Here is a 22,774-nt window from a genome sequence, read left to right as displayed (position 1 = left end):
AACACACTGCCAGCCCACTTGTACAGAGCTCCCTTGTGACTGAGATTCCCTCAGAAGACTCTTGCTCTCCTTTGACCTGGTAAAGATATCTTTCTATTTGAAATATAGTTAATAAAATTATTTTGGATTAGAAATATTGGTTAAGTAGTTGATTTTGTCTGTTCTTGTCAAAAGAAGTAACTGAGAAGGGATATTTTACTTTGCTTCCCCACAGTAACCATCTTACTTTCTTTATGTATCAAATAATCTCATGTTGTGAACATCAGATATGCACAATAAAGTTTATTTTAAAAGAACATTTAGTTACCCCATGAATTGAGTTCTATATCATGATTCTCATTCCTTAATTTGCCATTTGTCTATTTATCAAACATTAGCTGCATATCTTTGTTTAATAAAACAACACACTTAAGCATACAAATATTTATTAAAAGCATTTATATTTATGTTTTAGGCCCACAGGAAACATAAACTTGATACAGAACATATATTTCCCATTTTTTATCCCTATTAGCCCTTCAGAATATTTTTTATATGTGACAATCAATGTTTACATGAAACAGGTGATCCTGACCCAACACATTATTTCCTCCATTGCATACTGCAAAATTTCTTATGACTTCACTTCTTGTCTGTTATAAAATCTTCATTTTCAAAGAATTGATTTTGTTTCTTTGAATTACCTAATACTTTGGCTAAACATTAAAGTTAATACATTACATTTATAAAATCGCATATGTGGATCTTAAAGGAGTTTACAAAATTTATTTTTAATTTTTTTTAATTTTAAGTTACTATAATAATTCTAGGAAATGTGTAAACTACTTTGTCCTTTTTATGAAAGGAAAAGAATGCTAATTGTTTAAATGTGATTTCACAGCACTAATTAATAGAGAACATTCTAAATACAAAATGTATAGTGTAATTTGTTTTGTGTTACAGAAGAAATTAAAAACTTTTTCTAATATTTGGATTAACTGGTATTAACATAAATGAAGATAAAATTACTCTTCCATATCTCATAGTGTTACTTTAAATTTAAATGTATTATTCAAAAGTATATGTGTATATGTATACACATACACATATAAATACTACATGTATAATATATGTAAGTATGTATAAGGCATATGTGTATTATGTATGCATGTATGTTATATATGTATGTATGTATGCATATGTAGGAATTGTGAATAAAATGTACAAAAAATGAAAGAAGAATTTATGAAATGGGTTGAAAAACATCTAAAGATTAACTATCCCTTTGGATAGCTGACATCTTGCATATAATTTTACTAAATTTTGACCATTAAATACACAGAAATAATTGGGTTCTTAAGTGAAGCTATACAAAAAGAATAATCCAAACAACTGCTTTACCAAAGAGATATGTAAAATTACCCCCAAATTATGCTACCTTTTCGCTAGCAATATCCTAAATATTTTGAGAACAAAAATGGCATTTAATAGTAAAGGAAAAAATGTAAAGAGAATATCGTCTTATTAAGTACATGGAGAAATTATAATTACTTCCCAGGAAAGAAGGAATTATTTCCTTTGCTGATATTTAACACTATCACTTTTGTTAATTATTCTTGACATTTCACACATTTCATCTGTTATTCCCTAGCTCCCCTAGAGCACAGCTAAAAAAAAATTGGGGGAGTTATTTCTTAGAACATACTGTGTGTTGCTGTCCTTTAATACATTCAAAATATTATTCTTGATCCTACATGTCATGTATAAGCTGATAGCACCACCTGTCTTATAAGCAGGAGCATTTATAACAGAAATGTCTGTAAACACTTTACTTGGGGTAGAATTAGTTCCTGAGATTATATAAGGTGAGGAGGCATTCATACATCTAACATTAATTCTAAATGTTCATTTATTCTAAAAGTTCACTACAGAGAATTAAAATTATATGCTATTTAGATATTAATATTATGTATTTCAAATTTAAAGATCATCAAAAGTTATACAAATTCTTAATTATCATTTAATAAAATAACTATCCTTCATACTACATATTCAAGAGTTTAGCTATATTCTGTTTCTGTTCTCTAAGCAAAATATTAATTATTTCCTTCTTGTATTTTTGTGCCCTTTATCTCATAGTGCTTTAAAGTTTATGTTGTCCTATAATTCTTGTGTGTTTGCTTGAATGATAAGTAAAATTGTATTATTTTGTAAACAAGAGTATTATCTTATTCTTTTTTATCCAACTTACATTTTAAACTGCATACATATTTTAATTAGAGTTAGCCTTATTCAATATTCATAATCTTATCTTGCCTTATATCAATTTTTAATAAAAGATTAGTTTTTCTTCTCCTCTGAACCTCACACAAAGCCAGCAGTTTTTCATATTACTAAATATATGGTGTGGAGCAGTATTCCCAGGTCTAACATATGCTGCCTCTGAGACTTGAAGAGACCTCCTGGGCATTGTTCCTTATTCCTGGTATGTTCTGTAAAATATTTTAATTATTCCTTTTCAAGTTATGTCAAAAAACTTTCCATCACTGTGACAAAAATACCTGACAATAACAACTTAGAGGAGAAAGGTTTACTTTGACTAAGTTTCAGAAGATTCAGTCCTTGGTCAGCTAGCTCCATTCTTTTGGGCCTTAGAAGAGACTGAATTGAATATTAGACATTCCATGGCAGACAATGGTGGTACACAGCAGACAGAAAGCAGAGATAGAGACAGAGGTAGAGAGAGAAGAAGTTCTGGGAATAAGATAAATCCTTCTAGTGCATAACCCCAGAGACCTATTCTCTCAACCTCGTCCTCTTCCCAGTAGACAATCCATCTAGTGGATTAATCCACTGATAAAGTCAGAGCCCTCATGACCCAAATTTGTCAGGCATAGTGGGTGCATACATGTAATTTCAGAAATTCAGAAAGCTAAGATAGGAGAATTGCAAGTTAGAGGTCTGCTTGGATAACTTCATGAGACAGGTTCTCATGAAGGTTTTTAAAGAAGGGCTGAGGACGTACGTAGCACAGTCAAAGACTGTTCCTAATTTCAACAGCCATGCTGAGAAACAAATGAGAAAACAAAATTTGTTAGACAGCTTTTAGTCCATGAGACCAAAATTTCTAATAAAAAGGAATTAGAAGAGGAAAAGTTTATTTTGGCTCACTATTTCAGAGGTTCATTCATGGTAGGCCCACTCCTTTAATTTTGGCCAAACATGAGACAGAATATCATGGCCAAAGGGTGTAGAAGAAGCAAGTTGTTTACCTCAAATCAGCCAGGAAACTCAGAAACAAGGGCCATGGGAAAGATGTACACTTCCAGGGCACACCCCCAGTGAGCTATGTCCCCCAGCCATAACTATAGTTATCACCCAGTTAGATCATTCCAATGAGGATGGACTGATTAGGTTAAAGCTTTCATAATCTAATGATTTGACTTCCTGGGTAAACAGGAGCTTTGGGGGACACCCAATATCCAAACGATAACATAAAACACAAGTTCACTGGTTTTTGTAGGCATATATGCATAAGGTTTATTTCCTAATACCCAAGTCTTGTATCACAATATGGTCTACAATTTCATAGTTTGTTCTTACTTATCAGAATTGATTAGCATGATGGGAATTATAAAAGAGATATCTGTGGCAATCTAAGGTAACCAAGCAGTATAGATCTCTTTGGACTCTATTAATATAGAGCAAGAGACTAATCATACCCATGTATAATATATATTATTGTTCCTTACTTGTGAACTAGAACTTCTTTTGATCCTCTTTTCCAATGAAGAAAGAAAAGCAAAACACATTCATAAAATGAATGGCCACATACCATCTACCTAAGGTCATGTGCTATATAGAAGGTGCTCTATCTGGGATGATGACTACAACTGGGGACACAATTTGGCCATGTTTGTAGCAATCTATTATCATTCTCTAAAATAATTTGCTGTCTTGTCTGAGGGGAGGGTAAAATTTTAGAGGCTTCCACCTTTCCTTTGCTTTTATAGCATGTAACAGAGAACCTGTGCCACATAAAAATATGTCTCTTCTGATTATATATTCAACAGCCAGGAAAATAAACACTGGGTGGCATATAGAACCAGGGGGGATGCTGTGAGTCAAACCTTGGACAGGATTCTCCTTATTCACTTATTCTATATTAATCTAACAAGGAGGCCATTACTATTCCTCATGTTCTCAGTTATTAACATTGTTCTGTCTAAGTGTCTTCAACATATTTGAAATCTAGTACATAGTTATGTGACCTGTATACCTGTACTGCTGCTGCAAAATTCTTCCACATGTAATTCTACCTCTTTAATCAAAGGATCTAAGTCTAAAAATGTTTCAGTCCTAAGAACTGGGAAAGAGATGCTGACATTCCTCTGCCTCCTGCTCATCCATTTTTTCCTTCCACAAAATGTTTAAAAATAAGCAGGAACCTTCTTGGTACATACTCAAAATTTTTCCCTTTAGGTACTGTTTTCTAATTCCTATGGGTGGTATTTCTATATTCTATATTAACTGTGGAATAGGCTCCCCTAGGTGCCCTTTGTCCCTGTCACTTATCACTTGTAAATTCTTAAATGCCATTGTTCCATAGTCCACCACCCTGATTGCTCTCATTGTGCTTAGATCCTTAGTGGCCTTCATATTGTTAGGATTGACTTACATACAGAATTCTCAGAAAGCTCTGGGTGATGGTGGTGTACCTCTCTCTAGTATATTTCTAGCAGACTTGCTAATTGGTGTATGATCTGAAATTTGCCCTGCAACATAGTCATCTGATAAGCTTTAGGCCTTTATATAGAAAAATTCTGCTCTAGCAAGCCTAATTTCTGGGAGTTTCAATATTTTCTATCCTTGTATGCAATGGCAATTCTGACATTTCAATATCATCTGCATACACTACCACTTTTTTAATGTATAGCTGTTCTATGTAAGAGAGATCCCTGTGTGTATGGGGTTCTTTTCCAAATTGTTAAATATTACATTTCAATACAATTCTCCCAAATTAGCTAATTAATGCTTGATCAAAGAACCTCAAAGTTAAATCCCTCACATACTCTCCTGTTTTCTGGTGGTACATGCAGGCTAGGTTTTTCACATCCTGTGGTTTTTAATCTCCTTTCTTCTTCTATGATAAGGTCCAGTACATCACCAAATGATGCTATAACTTAACTCTGGTTATAGCCTTAAAAACAAGAGAAGAAGAACACTAATTTGGAAGGGAGTTATACTATTTTGGAACAGAAGGAATTCCACATGACAGACAAGAAATATAGGCTAATGCACAATGTGAAGGAGTGACCTACTTCTGCAAAAACATGTACATTTTGAGAAATTTGAATATTCAAGATTTTCCATTGAATCAAGACAGATTTGCCTGTTTTATTCATTATTGTTCCATTATTTCCCAACCAGAGTTCTATCCTTGATATATCACACCAGATTTATTTGTAGCTCAACAGGTCTGAAAAATGAATCCTCTTTTTGGTTCTCAACATTCCCTACATTCATATTATTGAACATGGGAGCTTCTTTTTCCACTACCGACAATAACAGACTTTTGAAATTTAAAACACAGATTTTAATTCTCTTGTTCTGTAATCTATGCTTAATAATAAATTTTAAAATTAATAATAATAATTGGCACTTACTGAACACATCCCATATGCTAGACAATAAGTACTTTGAAAATAGTAAAATTAACTCTTATGAAAATGAGTTTATTCTATAATTTCTTCTGCTGGTAAAATGCTAAAGATTCATTCTTATTTTCATCTGATACTTAGTGTCCATCCTTGGACTAACCAACTATGTTTAGAGGTACATCAGAACATAACCCTACCATGCTGTCACCATATAATTAGATGTAGAGTGTGAGACAGAAATGGCAAGAATTCCTCAAAGGAAGGGAATGATAATAGGTAGATATAATTTCAGATGTCAAATTACTTGTTCATAAAGGAAAATGCAATGGGTTAATAGGATTACAAATAATTATGTTTACATACTTTACTGTTTACAGTAATATTTATTAATTTAAATCCATTAACTAAAAATCTAACTATTCAGTAAAAATAGGGCTAAATTATAACATTACATACTTTAAAGAGGAATTGTTATATAAATTCTGAGAATGTTCACTTTTAACAAAAAGGAACTGTGAATTTTAATGCAATTATTAATAATACAGAAATAACATATACACTAAAATACATTACCTAACATATTCTAATTGGTAACTTCTGTTTTCCATAAGCATCAAGAATTATATATTTTTATTAATGAGTCTACAAACATACATGTATGCATATACATAGAGGAGATGTTTTCACTATTCTGACTTTGTTCTTCCTATCCAAAATTCAGAATTTAGAGTGTTTTAGATGCTTTTATGGAACTTTCAACCTATACTTCCTTGAAAACCAAAGCATTAGAACATATGAAATTCAAAGGATTATGTAATAATTTGGGAAATGTTTGAATTATTCTATCACTATTGATAGGAACATTGACATGTGTAGGTGTAAATTTTACCTTTTTCCATTATTATCCTTATTCATATGCATACATAATATGACTCTGATATTTATACTGAAACTTGGCTAAGTAATTTAAATGACAATTGGATATGATTTACAAACGAAAAGAGTAAATGTACCAACACCTTATCTTCTTTCTACAGAGGTTAAGGGACATTTTCATACTTACATCATTTCAACAAAAATTACAAATTAAAACTCTTCAATATAGCCAATTTAAGTAAGCTTAGAGTTATTTCTTTCAGTTATGAGCAAGAAGCAAGAGATACACCATATTGTAATGTTTAACTCTGAGTGGTATTGATTTATGATAGAATAGCATATCTCTTTCTACATATCTCTATATCTCTATCTACTTACCTATAACTATTTATCTATAACATAAACACACAAAAATAATTTATACAATGAGACAATGTAATATACCTAATTTCCTTAATCTATTCCAATTACTGCCTTGAAAAGATTGAAGTTTAATTCATTTTTTGTAGATCATCTTAGAATGCAAAAAACCAATTATAATAACCCCTGTAAATATTGATTTTGTTTTTGTAATTTTCTTTTCTCATTTTTATGACAAATATGTGGATAAAATCATTCTGGAAGTAATGAAATTATATTAACCCTACAAAATTTTCAATAATGTTATGAGTGGAGATACATATGAGCAAAAAAAAAGAGTTTTGCCTTTAATTTGTGAATGAAGTTCAAAACATACACTTTTGAAAGCTAACAGAGATGGCCAACATGTCAAATCGTGGAGGACATTTTACCACATCATCTAGTATCCAATTTTCTAAGCTCCCAGCATTGACCCCAAAGTGCTGAGGTGAGTTAGATAGAAATACCTGATGTCAGTCAAAAGGAATAACTTGATCGCTCAGCCATCCTTTACAATCTCCCTTCAAACCAGGTAGAGGTGAAATGGTGTATATAGCAAAGTCATGAAGATTGATGGTGCCCGCTACTTCCAAATGTACCCTATCTGCAGGCAAACCACTTGACACATGAACTGATGGAAAACAAAGAGTGTTTGCCCAGGAAAAATGCTTCAGCAAGCTTGATTTCCATAGCCATTTGCATGGCAAAAGCAAGATCTAATAGGTCCCAGAGAAATCAGCAAAGCCATAATAAGAATTCAAAGCCACAAACTAAATAAAAAGAGATTATTAGCTACATTGCAATAGGCAAACAGTAAAGACTTAAGTGATCAATACTTGACAAGAGACATGCCACAAACTTCATGTATAGGTCAGGCTCACACACCGTTTTTTAAATAAATCGACCGACTCTTGGACAAGGCACATAAAATGTCACTTTTTATCTCTCAGTTAATATTTTCCTCCAAGAGGGAAAAACCTATCTATTCACCTCTCTGAGAGATTTGATTGAAAAGATAGTCACTCCTGATATAAGGTTTAAAGGGGAAAACTGCAATCAAGTGGAAATTTTTGTCAGTACCTTAATCTCTGATTTGTAGAAGGTTTTGCTTTGGGATATTTGGTATGTCTGAGGATTGCCACCAAAGAGCCCTTCTGTTCTTTAATGGCTGCACTAAATCTTAACAAACGTGAGCATGAAAACTATTGTGCTGCACTTGTGAGGCATATATCAAAGTTATATTTTTTAAAGCTTGGGAAGGCAGTTGAATCATGCATGCTCTTTATGGGGCTCTGATCAGGTTGATAAAGGCAGTTCAGCTTCAATGAATGCTTTTTAAGTGAATGTTTTGGAAAGTGAATAGGAAATTCAAAGCTCAAACTGTTGCCAAACTGCTCCCACAGCACTTTGATCACTTTGTTTCTGACATTTTGTTGAAAATGTCTTGTTTTTATTAAAATGTTGGCATCTAGAGACCAAGAAAATTAACAGTAGTCACTGAAAATATAATATACAGTAAATCATGGAATGACATGACTTATTAAGTACTTTGTACACATTCCTTAAAAAGAAAACTATTTCCCTGTGGGGTCACACACAGCATTGTACTTGTCTAAGAAAAAGTTCATATTGTTAAAAGAAAGACAAGTGCAGAAGATAAATCAAATACTAGCACTTTGCCTCAGGCAAAAGGAAAAGGAAAGAAAAAAAAGTTATACAGCTTTACTATCCAAAAGACTAGAAATTCTATAATATAAAAATTTAAAAATACATAGAAAGAGATAAATGCTGAACTAAGACCCATGCATGCTATACTGTTTTTTATATCATGACCACATAGCCTATCTTTAACTTGAAAGGCAGAGTGGATAGGTATCATGACCCTTTCAAATTTCACGGGCCAGAAGAAAGCCTTTACCATTAGTGGTATAGATTTCTCTGAACACAAATGCCACAGTTTAAAACAGATGACTTCTGCAACTTAGGGTTTGAGTTTCTCTGAAGTTTAGAATATTTGTGTGAGGCTAATACAGTATCTTAAATATTTTAAAACATAGGCACATATATTAATATGAAATGAACTATATAATTTCCTTATGCATTTAGATATATGTAAAAGGTAGAGCATGACAGTCTATGCTGCCATTACTGATTTGAAGGACAAGTGTTACATTCTTCCCATTTTAGTTACAAATCTCATCTAACATTTGTTTCAACATCATTAGCTGTAATTTTTAATTACAAAATTTTTCAAAATTTTTCTTTTTCAAAATTTTTGTTGCATTAAATTGGTAATGAATGATATCCCCCTAAGCCACTGCACAAATTTGTGATAATTTTTATGTTCTCTGCAGTGTTAGGGAACACTGTGTTAGTAAGATGTTGGTTCTGAACATCTGAGGAAATATCCTGGAGATTAACCTACTAATTGAGCTATAAAGAAAGTAGAAAAGATAGGACACACACACACACATACAGAGAGAGAGAGAGAGAGAGAGAGAGAGAGAGAGAGAGAGAAGAGAAGAATTTTTTTAATATTTATTTTTTAATTTTAGGTGGATACAACATCTTTATTTTATTTGTATGTGGTGCTCAGGATTGAACCCAGTGCCCCACGCATGCCAGGCCAGTGCGCTACTGCTTGAGGCACATCCCCAGCTCCACATCTGGACAACCTTTATTTGGAAAAAACACAAAACTGACCCTAAGGTTAAAGTCAGATGGAGGAGCAGGTGAGTACCAAAAGTTATAACAAGAAGCTGAAATCCATCCTAATAAATCATCTGAAGAAAGAAAGAACATGTAACTCTGAGGGAATTCAAGTAAATACTTCCAAGATTCTGGCAATCAAAAGAGCTCCACCAAAGAGTTTAGGACATTAAGGCTAATGTCACATGATTGGTTCTGATCCACTCTTATTCTCCTATTGAGTATGGATAATTTTTTTATAGTTGTGACTTGCTTATTTATGTACTTATTTACTTCTTTATTTTTGTTGGGTGAGGTGAGAGAAAAGAAGAGAAGGATTGAAGCATTAGCTTTTGAGAATGAACCAGTCTTTCTTGAAGCATTAGCTTTTGAGAATGAACCAGTCTTTCAACAATTGATAGTACAACTTGGCAGAAAATATCAAATAAAGAAGAGAACTTAACACCTTTTAAGAAAAGGATACAAGAGATACTTATAGTACACTTAACCAAAAAACAAAATACTAACTAACTTTTATCAATATTTCCAAAACAGATAAATTAATATAAGCCATGTATCTTCAAAGGAATGGACATAAGAGATATTTATAGTACTCTTAATCCAATAACAGAATACTAATTTTTGTTTTCTACCCAAAGCACATAAATGAGTATAAAGCATATCCTGTGCCATGAAGAAAATTTGACAAATTTAAATAATTGAAAACACACTTGGAGTGATCTTTCACCACAAAGGACTCAAACTAGAAAACAGCAAGATAAAAAGAAAAAAAATGTCTTCAAAACCTTGGGAAAAAAGCACAAATCTCAAGAATCTATGGGCCAAGGAGGTTTAAAAGCAAATAAAATGGACACTGAACCTAATGAAAAACAACATCTAAAAATTGTTAGACCACATCTAAAGCAGTACTTGGAAATTAATACCATTAAAAACATATTAGACCACTGCATGCAAGTCGGGGATGCCTACCTGATTGTCTACTCCATCACAGATCGAGCGAGCTTTGAGAAGGCATCTGAGTTGCGAATACAGCTCCGCAGGGCCCGGCAGACAGAGGACATTCCTATCATTTTAGTTGGCAACAAAAGTGACCTAGTCTGGTGCCGGGAGGTGTCTGTATTAGAAGGGAGAGCATGTGCTGTGGTGTTCGACTGCAAGTTCATTGAGACCTCAGCGGCTGTCCAGCACAACGTGAAGGAGCTGTTTGAGGGCATCGTGCGGCAGGTCCGCCTACGTCGGGACAGCAAGGAGAAAAATGAGCGGCGGCTGGCTTACCAGAAACGGAGAGAGAGCATCCCCAGGAAAGCTCGGCGCTTCTGGGGCAAGATCGTGGCCAAAAACAACAAGAACATGGCCTTCAAGCTCAAGTCCAAATCCTGCCACAACCTCTCTGTGCTCTAGACACCAAGCATCACCCAGATGTCCTCCTGATGGACATCGTCAAAGGCCACTGGGACCAATAATCTATATTAGATTGAATACTTAAGTATTGTTAGATGGGGCTTCCCTCAATGCAGCTGGGAATGAATATGTTAGCCTCATGGGCAACAAAATGCATGGGAAATGAAAGATCTTTGTAAACAATTAGTATTTATTTATGGAAAAAGGCTGACTTTGCTAAGTGGACACTTAATGCTCATTATGGGACATGTTTGGTGTTCACGTGAGTTTTTTTTTTTTTTTTTTTTTTTGCTCCTTTGGATAGTAGAGAATCAAAGCTTACAAAAGAATGCCTAGAACAAGAGCTTTTCATCACTAAAATTTTGCCCAGTGTTCTTGTGAATTCGAGGCCATTGGGTGATAAACGAACATGGGAACACTGAAAGGATTTATTCAAAGGAGGAGAACTGTCCATGTACCTTATCTCCATGGAGCTAGAATTGTAAGAACTGGGCTCATCATGGTCATGACTATCAATGCTCCATCAAACTGTGAAAAGAAATGATGGATCTTGCTGGAAACTAAAGCTTAAGCTAACAATTTTTGTGTAATGCTTACAGAGATTTGTGGTATTGGGAACTAATGTGTGTACCATTTATAGGTTCAAAACATGTATCTTATGTGTCTTACAATTTTTTATTTAGGGGAAGGTTATTTTCAACAAATTATACTTAGTGAAATCACCTTTTGTGTTTCATTGTTTTTGAAATCATGGAGCTAACATAAAATTATTTTTAAAATCTGAATTATTGATAACCTGGAGTATAAAATGCCAAATTTTTAAATAGAATCAAAGGCTACATTTTTAAAAAATATATAAAAACTTCCAGTATTTTGAGTTAGCCCTTGTATGCTACAGCTCTGCTCTATTTATTATTATTTTGCAAAATAACCATTTTAACATTTGATAAAGCATATTTATGAACATATTTCTTAATAAGAAAAATGTCCATTTTATTACCATTTTCTATCTTTTTCAAAATATACAAGTTTTTACCTTATATGTCTTATAATAAAAGAAATAAAATCTTTGAAAACAAAACAAAACAAAAATATTAGAAATAAGGAAAATGGCACAAATTTTCATTTTTATAGCTGGGAAATATTGGGTAGTTGTAGGGGGGTTATCTGGGTAGCAAATAAACCAAAATCAAGCAGAATAAACATCAAAGAACAGAGATTAATTATATTAAAAATAGAAACAACGGAAGAAATCAGTGAGACAGAGCTGATGAGACAGAGCTGATTCTTTGAAAAGAGTTATAAACTTCACAAATTTGTAATAACATTGATAAAGGAAAGAATAGACAATTTTAAATATCAAGTAGTACATGGAATATTAATTATGACAGACCCTGAGACATAAACAATGTAATAAAGAAATTGTGTTGCTGTGGTTTTGGTACAATAGCCTCCCCACAAAAGGGTTCATGTATTGGCAGGTTGGTCCTTAGTGTGGTGATGATAGCCAATAGTTAAGAGGTGAATCAAGTGAAAGGTTATTGGGTCAGTGGACATCAGGAATTTTCATAACCCTACCCACTAAGGATATGCACTTCCAGGACAAACCTGGGAGGTCATATGATGATATGGATTGATGTAGAAACAGCATAAAACAAATTTCAACACCTTTGGAAAAAACATGGCAGAAAAATAGAAATAGAGTGTGTTATAGTTGAATTATATCTCTCAGTGCACTGGTTTAGATTCTAATCCCAACCCAGGAATAAGACCTTTTTTTTCAGAAATGGCAATATTATGAGATAATTACCTAAAATGGGACCACAAGGAGTAGGACACGCTCTTGTTACAGTATGAATTGTGTTTTTAGAGAAAGCAGGGCAAGCTGCTGGTTTGGTGTGACTCATGACCTTATAAGGACAGCAGGGTGAGCTGTTGGTCCAGTTGGCACTGCAGGGAAGGCTGCTGATTCAGTAGAACTTGTGTTCTTCTAAGTCAGGGAAAGCTCCTGATTCACTCTGCCTTGTGTTCATGAATGATTATCTTCTCTCCTATATAATTGATTTTTACATGAAATATTTGAATTTCCCTTCATTTTAAGTTTGTCCTACAGGTATTACCATGGAGTTACTGTGGGCATTCTCTTTAACCTAAGATGGAAAAATAACCCTGGTGTGGATCTATATTCAGTAACACAAAATGCAGTTCTTTTACATCTCTACCCCATCCCCCTCAGTTACTGGTATCAAAATGTAATGCATATGCATTGTATGTAGGACTATATGGAGAATTTATGATCAACTTTTTCTCACTCTCATCCATACCAGTGTTTATACTATATCCTATGGTATCTTAAGGAAGAGAGCAATTTTGTTATAGTATCACCATGTGATGAGGTGGCACCATCCTTCTGACACCAGTTATTCCAGGTTTGAAAAAAAAAAATTGAATACCTTGAGTGTAGATATATTGTGGTCTTCAAAGCAAAAAATTATTACAGAATTTTAGACTGAAAATAAAAGGTATGTTGTAGTTCCATAGAAATTTTAATTTCTAAACAAGTAAATGTCTCATAAACTACTAAAGCAAAGAAAAAAAAAACCTGAAGACTTTCCTTATTCCTATTCTGAAAACAGAAAGAGCTCTGGAGGCTCAAAAGTGAGAGGACCACTAGGGCTTATGGCGAGGTATGACTGGGTGATTGCTTGCTTTGATGTCACAAGGAGCCATTATGAGAAAGTTTCAAAGAGTAAGATATATGAGAAAGTGACTGTGGTAGTTTTTGTCCACAAGTACAGGAAGCTCTTGGTGTTGACCTGTCAGATACCCAGATAGTGCGTATAGTGGTTTTGGTTTGCTTTTTTGATATTGTTTTATTCTGTTATTTTTTGGGCTAACATCCTTAGTGGTAGTTCTGCTGAGGATGCATAGTCAGAACATTCAGAGGCCCAGCTCCTGCAAGAAGAAAGTGGTCAAGGACCACTATGAATTTCTAGGGGTCATTGGGCAAAACGGATTTAGCCAGATAAAACTAGCTTGCCATCACCTCACTGGGGCAGAAGTGGCAGTCAAAGTGGTGTGTAAAAATGAGAAGAATATCCAGGTACTCTCAGAACCAAATATTATGAGGAGCCTAGATCATCCAAATATCATTCAATTATTTCAGATCATTGAAACTCAGAGAAATATTTACATCATAATGGAATACGCAGATGGGGGACAGTTATTTGACCATATTCCACCAGGTGGCATGCAGGAGGAAAAGGCCTGCAGATTTTTCAAACAGGTGGTGGGTGCCTTGGACTACTGCCATGACAAGGGAATTGTGCACCAAGACCTTAAGCCAGAGAACGTCATGGCAGATGCCAGAGGCAACATAAAACTTATTGACTTTGGCCTCAGCACCTGGTTTACCTCTGGTCAAAATCTCAGCCACTTCTGGGGCACTCTCTCACATCTTGCCCCGAAGTGGTCCTGAGGCAAGCACATGAGGGCCCCCAAGTGGACATCTGGAGCCTGGGCATCATGCTATATTTTTTGTTGACTGGGACCCGCCCTTTTGTGGGGCGTATCACTCAGGATTTACTGAGGCACATCATGCTTGGAACATACAACATCCCTCACCGTGTTCCAGTGGAGGCGCATCGACTTATCCATCAAATACTGACCCTGAACCCCAGGAAACGGCCCACAGCCAAGCAAATTCTTCAGCACCCATGGCTGACACAGGGTGAGCAGTATGTACCCTAGCATTTTACTGAGGCACTCACCAAACACCCAGACCCAGAAATAATGACCATTCTGTGTGTTCTGGGTTATGATCCATACAAGACCTGGGTGTCTCTGGCCACGAGGAAATTCAATACAGCCATGGCGACATACCTTATATTAAAGCACCAGAAAAGCCAGGGGCCAGGCTGCATGTTCCAGGGAAAGCCTGTGTCTCCAAGGGTTAAGTCTCACCAATGCCCCATGGATCTTTCCCATTTCACTGGCATCACCAAAAGGAGTCTTAGCAAGCCTGTGCTTCCCACCTTCCCCATGCCTCAGCTGCCTGAGGAGGTCAAATAGGCAGGGAAAAAGGCTATGAGAAGGGCCAGCCTTCTGGCCATTCATCTCCACTTCCTGACTACAAGGACCGCGGTGCCTAATATACCCACCCAGTCTGACTCTGGGCAACAGCATGCCAAGAGGAAGCACTGGAAGTGGGTGGTTAGGGGAATTGTTTCTTATGTCCAAAAACTGTGCTGTTGCATACCATGTGTCAGCAATAAGGTGGCTCTAATGTAAGGGGGAAGAAATATTCCAGATGCCTAATAAGTGTGGCTCTGATGAAGTGGAGAGGTAAAACCAGAGAGCTAAAATAGTGGACAGCCAGAAGACATGATCAGTTGACCCTGACATCTCAGCCTGGGCATGAGTCATATGGACTCTGAAGACCTGCAGAGGCTAAATCTGAAAACTACCTTAGGTTCCTCTTCATAGGTTCTGGCTGACTTTGGATCCACCAGGGACATCAGAAGTCTTCTCTACCACATCCTGATAAAGACATGAGATGTTGGAAGCCACAAATGAACTGTGGGCAAGCTAAGCCAACTCTATCGGCAATGTGCCCCTTAGAGAATTCTGTGAAGTCTCAGCTGAGACTGCTTCACTGACTGCAAAAATCATGGTCAGAGATTCTGTGACATATAGGCCTCATGGACCCATGCAGAAGCCAGGGCCCAGAGTAGGCCCAGGTCCATCCTGCCATTGGCAGAGCCCCGCCTGAGATTTGTTTTTCTTTAAAGTAATCTTCTTTGTCTACATTAATTTTCTAAACAACAACAAAACATATTTCATTAAAGTCAGGGACAAAATAAGAATGCTACTATTATTGATATCATTTACCCATATGTTGCAGGGCCTTCACTAATGAAATAATATTAAAAAAACAAGGAAGTATATAGATTGGTAAGAAACCAAATAGTCATCAGTGACAGGTGATGTGTTTGTCATGTAGAAAATCTAAGATAATTTTAAAACAAACTCTTAGAATTCATTTGAGTTCAACACTTGCATGAGATACAAAATCAAGAATTAAAAGAAAGAAAAAGAAAGAAGAAAAAAAGAAAAGACATCAACTAGATAGATAATAGATGAGGACATTTGATAAGCAGATTCTAAAGTTTACATGGAAAGTGAAAAATCTCAGAATAGCAAATGTAGTATTGAAGAACAACAAAGTCAAAGGGCTGACTACATCTCATTTCATAATTTACTATAAACCTATAGTAATCAAGACAGTAAGGGACGGAGTGAAAGAATACACAACTAGATCAATTCAATAGAACAGAGAGCCCAGAAGTATACCCACACAAAGATAGTCAACCATTTTTTTGAAATATTTCATTCCTTTTAATTTTTTTTTTTAGTTTTAGATGGACACAATACCTTTTTTTTTTTATTTTTATGTGGTACTGAAGATCTAACCCAATGCCTCACATGTGCTAGGCAAGCATTCTCCTACCGAGCTACAACACCAGGCCATCAACCAATCTTATAAAAAGTAACATAATGTTGTCTTCTCAACAAATGGTGCTGAAATAGCTGGACATACAAATGAAAAAAAAAATAAACACACATCTATATATGTCACAAAAATTAATTCAAAATGGACAACAGACCTAAATGTAAGACGTAAAACTATAAAACTCCTAGGTAATCACATTGGAGAAAATCTAAATGACTTTTGCTTAGCAATACCTTTTCAGATGCACCACCAGAGACATGATTCATGAAAGAAATAATTGAAAGTGTGGACTTCATTAAAATAGAAAACTTCTGTTTTACAAAGACACTGTCAAGAGACTAAGAAGAAAAGCCACAGACTGGGAGAAAATATTTGCTAAAGGCATATCTGATTTGGAACTGTTATATAAAATATGCAAAGAATTCTTAAAACTCAGAAACAAAATGAATAAATCAATTAAAAATAAACAAAAATATCTGGACACTTAGCTCATTGAGGAGGACACACAAATGGCAAGGCAAATAATCACATGATAAAGCTCAGCACTGTATGTGAAATTAAAACAATGAAAACATCCCATAGAACATACAACAAATAGTGAATCCTAATGTGAACTGTGAACTTCCAGTGATTATGATGTGTCAGTGTAGGTTTATCAGTTGTAACAAACAGGCCACTCCTGCGCAATATGTTCATAGTGAGGGACACTGTGCAAAATATATGGACAGGACACACAGGTGAACTCTGTACTTTCTGGTCAATTTTTCTGTGAAGCTCACGTTGATGTAGAAATAAAGACTATCCAAAAAACTCAAAAGAGAAACAATGAAAAAAAGAATGAAATATCACCACATATCAATTAGAATGGCCCAAATCCAAAATACAAACAACTTCAAATGCAGGTGAGGATGCGGAGCAACGGGAGCTCCCTCACTGCAGCTTCAGATCTTTGGAAGACAATTTGTCAGTTTCTAATAAAATTTAGCTTGTTCTGATACACAATCCAACAATCACACTCCTTGGTATTTACCTGAAAGAATTGTGAACATACTCCCACAAAACCTACATAGAGATGTTTATAGTGTTTGATTGTTTTTTCCACAAATGCTCAAATATGAAAACAACCAAGATATTCTTTAGTAGGTGAACAAATCAACAGACTGTGGGACATCAAGATAAAAAGAGTATTATTCAGCACTAAAAATAAGTGAATACTAAGCCATGAAAAGACCAAGAAGAACCTTGAATTCATATTACCAAGTAAAGAAGCCTGTTTTAAAAAGCTACCTATTTTAATGATTCTAACTATAGAACATTAAGGAAAAAAGACAAAATTATGGAGACTGAAAGATATCAGTGGTTATAAGGGGAAAAGTAAATAGACGTAGCAAAGAGGATATCCCCCCGTTCTCCCCAGTGCTAGTGATCAAACCCAGGGCCTCAAGCATGTTAGGCAAATATTTTACTACTGAGCTACACCCCCAGCCCAGGCAACAGAACTACTCGTATGATACTATCAACAGTTTGTGGTATATTCTATTATATGTTTTCCCAAACCCATATGAAGTACACCACCAAGATAAACCCTATGTAATGTAAAACTGTGGACTCCAGGTGATAACAGAACATCAAAGTAGGCTCATCAATTGTAACAAATGTTCCATTCTGGTTTATGATGTTGACAATGGGAAGACTAAATATGTGGGCCAGAAGTGGGCCAGGGAGTTCATGAGAACTCTGTGCTCCTTTTCTGCAACTTTTAAATGGAGAAAAAAAAATTTAAACAGTATAAGAGTTAAAAAAATGGAAAGATGCACTGTGTTCCCTGGATGGAAACATTTATTATCTCAAAAAGATTTATCTACCTACAAATTGAACATATTTTTTTTCTTTATGATGCTGGGGATTAAACCCAGGCCTCAGGCATGCTAGGCAAGCATTCTGCCATAGAGTCACACCACCATGAACGCACTCTTAAAAACCCCTATAGAAAATTTTCATGGAACTTGACAAATTGAGACTAAATAGAAAAAGAGAAGTAAGAAAAGATTTACCTACCCCCCCCTCACTTACTCAAAAAAGTCTTATTATAAAACTCTGGTAATTAAAACAGGACAGTGTAGCCACAGGGGTAGGTAAATAGAACAATGAAATAGAGAGACCAAAAATAAATCTGAGCATATATATAACCTTCATGTATGATGGAGTTACCATTATACCAGATCACTGGGCAAAGAACTCCATGAGATTTCCTGGAGTAACTGGTTTAACACGTAAAACTTGAATTCCTCTTTGCATCATATATATGAATAAAGTTCAGATGACTTTAAATCTCAAATGTGAAAAAAACAATTTTAAACTGTCCACACTTGGTTATTGATCTGGCTATTCTACTTTTATTAATTTGTATAAGAAAATAATTGGAAAAGAACAAAATGATCTTTGTATCATAATACATGTTCAGGTCCTTTTATTATTCTTTAATGGAAAAAAATCCTTAAAAACCTAAATGTGAACCCCCATATTAATTACATTTATACAAAGTATAGTCAATATAGCTAATAAAAATGATGATGCAATCTTTATTATTGACATAAAAATTAATTCTATGAAAAATATTTTATATATAGCTATGGAAACCAAGACCATAGTAGTGATGGAAACCAATGGGATCCATTTAATAGAACAGAAGAGAGAACCTAGAAATACACCCACATAAATAGCTTACAGAATTTTTGACAAAAGTACAAAAGCAGTTCAATGGAAGATGGGCTTTTCAATAAATGTTGTAGCAATTTTATAGACTAAAACCCACAACTAAACCAACAACAAAAAAATACTGTATGTAAGTCTCATACCTTATATTAAAATTAACTCAAGATGGATCATAGATTTAAATATAAAACTATAAAACTTAGGAAGAAAAAGACATAAAAATCTTTGCAAACTAAAACTGCAAGGAGATACCAATATAAACTTACTAGGGTGGCTAAAATAAGATTTAATAAAAAGTGGCAATAACAAATGCTGACAAATATGCAGAGAACCTGGCTTAGTTATATACACTGCTGATGAGAAATAAAATGGTTCAACCATTCTGGAAAACAGTTGGCAGTTTCTTAAAACAAACATACATGCAACTACCATACAACAGAAATTGTACTGTTGGATATTTCATCCAGAGAAATGAAGAATTAAGTTCATATCAAATCCTGGGGTGTACGCTAATATTTACAGTGGCTTCTTCTGCAAATGCCCCAAACCAGAAACAACCCTGATGTCCTTCAATGGCACATGCTTGAAAGTGCTATGGTACCTCAATGCCATGGAATACCACTCATCAATAAAAAGGAACAAACTACTGATATTTACAACAACTGGAATAAACATCCAGAAAATTGTGCAAATGAAAGAATCAATTCCTAAAGGTTACATACTGTATTCCATTTATGTAATATTTTGCATGACAAAATCATAGAAATAAAATATAGATTAGTGATTGGCAGGGGTCACAGAAGGAATGGGGGCAGGTAGAAAACTGGGGCAGCTATACACCAGCAACTTGAGTAAAGACAGAAATGCCATCACCTATATTAGTGCTGTGCACTCTGGTTGTGGAATACCATAGCTTTGCCCGGTGTTGCCATGGGGGAACTTGGGTAAAGGAACTCAGGATCTGTCTTTATTATTACAAATTTGTGCAAAACTACAAGTACCTCAAAATCTGTATATAATATAGTATCTGCATATTAATAGGAGAATATCTGGATATACACACCCAGATAACAACAAAAGAGTATTAGTAGTTATCTATGTTGACGAGATACATGATTTTTAAATTTCTTCTTCATATATAATGTATTATCATTTTTTGATGAATATGCTCTACTATAATAGTAAGAAAAATATATCAAGCTCTTTTTATTAAGAAAAATAAAAGTAATATATGCTATTGTATACACACTGAATATTTTACTATGTTAATCCTTCATAACATCATTTTTAAAGCTGTTTAACATTTCATCACATCAGTCATTGGTCTATAATAGGGACTTATGTATTATTTCTATTTGCATTTTATTGAAAAAGGCAATGCAAAAGATGTCCTTGATCCTTATTTGATCCCTAAGCACTAGCCTTGGAGTTACTGGAACACATAGTTAGGGACAATGGAACATACTGAATAAACAGTTTCCTGAAAACTATGAATTTATGTCCCCACAATCAGCATATATGTGTGAGATCTCTAATTGTTCAAGTTGTATTCTGTATTACCTGTTCCATAGACCAAATGAGAAAGAAAGCAGACAAGCTAACCTCATGTGGTGAGAAGACATAATAAAATCAACTTCATACCCCTTCCCTGGCTCCCTGAAGCAGGGCCTTATGCATTCTAGGAAAGTGCTCTACCACTCAGTGCCACCCACCCCCCACCCCCGCCCCTGCCACATACTGCTCTTTTCACAATCTTGTGTGTACGGCTTTGCTCACTCGTCTTCATTTCCCTTCATCTGCAGAAAGTTCAAATTTCTCATCTGAATGTCCGCAACCTACCTTTTTCTGCCTTGTTCACTCGCTTCCAGCCACTCTTGCCTCCTTGCTGTCTCTTGAACAGAGCTGGCACAACTTGGTCAACCACAGGGATTACTTCCTCTGCCCCTACCATTCCATGCTGTGGGAACCTGCACCCTCTATTCCAGCCTCCCTCTATGAAGTTTGCTCTTTCTCTGGAAATGGCATACTGTATGTTTTAGAATGCTTCTCTACATTATTCTGAAACCTTGAAAACACAAATTCTAGCCTCCAAGGCACACAGACATTCCAACTCATACAGACTTTAAGTTGCATCTCATCCTTATAAGATCCAAGGTCAACTCCAGCCTGCTTTATGTCTAAGCCTCCCTCTTGCAATCTTTACATTGGTGTCCTTTTTCCATCGTGGCCTCCACCCCTGCAAGTATCTACTGCATCATGCTGCTCACTGAGGAATCAACTCTGTCCACACTGCTCTCCCTGCTCAATATCCAAGATGACCATTCCATGCATCCTTTTCTCCATTGCCTTTATAATGTCCAATCCCTGTGTCCTCAAGAGCAGGCCAAATGCACAGAGGAAGTAATATAAGTTTTATAAACTAACTCACACTAGGGCGTGCTTGATTAAAAAATATGAGGGTTATAAACGAACTCACACTAGGGCGTGCTTTGATACTGAGAGATAAGCAAACCTTAGAGCTTCTAACTGGAAAAAGAAAAATATATAATGCATGTTAAGACATTTTCATGCAATTTACTTCCTTAAGTTCATCCTTTTGATTTTTGTCATAGTCTTTCTGCCATAAAAGTCTTATCCTAATTTAACATTACACAAGAAGTACTTCCTTTCTGATTTTTATTCCACTCAGCACTGACCTCCTCCCCCCCAACAGGAAGAATGGCAGATGATGCTGCTTTCTGCCATTTCTCTCTAAGCAAGCATTTTTCTACTTCAGTGAGTCTAAATTTCATATTGGATTTCAGCAGAAAATGCTGTTTTCTCCTTCAAAATATATTTGAAATCCCCTTTTTTCCTTTCTACATATTACTTTGATAGATTATATCCCATGGGTAAGAGGAATCAGATCTCTGTAATGAGTTCTATGAAAAAAAATTCTGTTTTGAAATGTCATTAAACAAAGTGTTTTTAGAAAATAACTAATTTTTGATTAAGAAAAGTATATATCCTTACAGAAAGATCACCACTATAATATTTATTGTGCTCTGTGTCATGATATATAACTCAAGTTAATTTATTTGCTCTTTTTATGTAGTTAGATCTGTTTCAGGGCTGCAATGAACTACAAACTTAGTTTATCCTTGAAATCTGAAATAAATTAGAGCAAAGCTGTGAAATTGTACTTTAGAGAATGATATATAAAAGCATGTGGTAGAATGAATCCTATTAAAACAATGGTGATACTTTTCTGCATCCTATACCAAAGCATCTGAGATGCATTCAACTGCATACTTCCAGGTGATATGTGAAATATCCACCAAAAAATATAATCTTCTCTCAGCCCCATAAGAGACTACTCACCAGCTTTCCTTGCTTTCAAAGCAATAACAGCTGCTAGCTCTCTCTGCACCTAATGAAATATTAGGGAAAAATCAAATTAGAAGAAGAAAAATGAAGCTACCAAATCAGTACTTTGATTTCAGATATGCAACCCCAATTAAGACTGGTTGCAATGACACTTAAG

The 22,774-nt window shown here is 35.0% G+C and overlaps 1 protein-coding gene and 1 pseudogene across 1 annotated transcript; both read left to right on the top strand.

Annotated features, from left to right (window-relative positions):
* The first annotated feature begins 10,469 nt into the window (after nt 1-10,469).
* LOC143398099 (GTP-binding protein GEM pseudogene) lies at nt 10,470-11,307 on the top strand (annotated as a pseudogene).
* Nucleotides 11,308-13,947: 2,640 nt separating this feature from the next.
* Nucleotides 13,948-15,095, top strand: LOC143398030 (sperm motility kinase X-like). Its single transcript, XM_076854944.2, has 2 exons — nt 13,948-14,484; nt 14,775-15,095. Exons 1-2 carry the CDS (start codon nt 13,948-13,950, stop codon nt 15,093-15,095), a joined length of 858 nt encoding a protein of 285 aa, XP_076711059.2.
* Nucleotides 15,096-22,774: the final 7,679 nt, after the last annotated feature.

This window comes from Callospermophilus lateralis, chromosome 1 (genome assembly GCF_048772815.1).
Source record: "Callospermophilus lateralis isolate mCalLat2 chromosome 1, mCalLat2.hap1, whole genome shotgun sequence".
In the NCBI taxonomy this organism is placed as follows: Eukaryota; Metazoa; Chordata; class Mammalia; order Rodentia; family Sciuridae; genus Callospermophilus; species Callospermophilus lateralis.
The sequence above is the reverse complement of the archived record's forward strand: the minus strand, read 5'-3'. Positions and strand labels throughout refer to the sequence as shown.

Bases quoted from the DNA above. Each gene is read 5' to 3' on its own strand.
- LOC143398030 (XM_076854944.2), top strand. From the start codon at position 13,948: ATGCATAGTCAGAACATTCAGAGGCCCAGCTCCTGCAAGAAGAAAGTG. The intron at 14,485-14,774 runs GCCCCGAAGTGG...TATGTACCCTAG, and splicing joins GGGGCACTCTCTCACATCTT to CATTTTACTGAGGCACTCAC.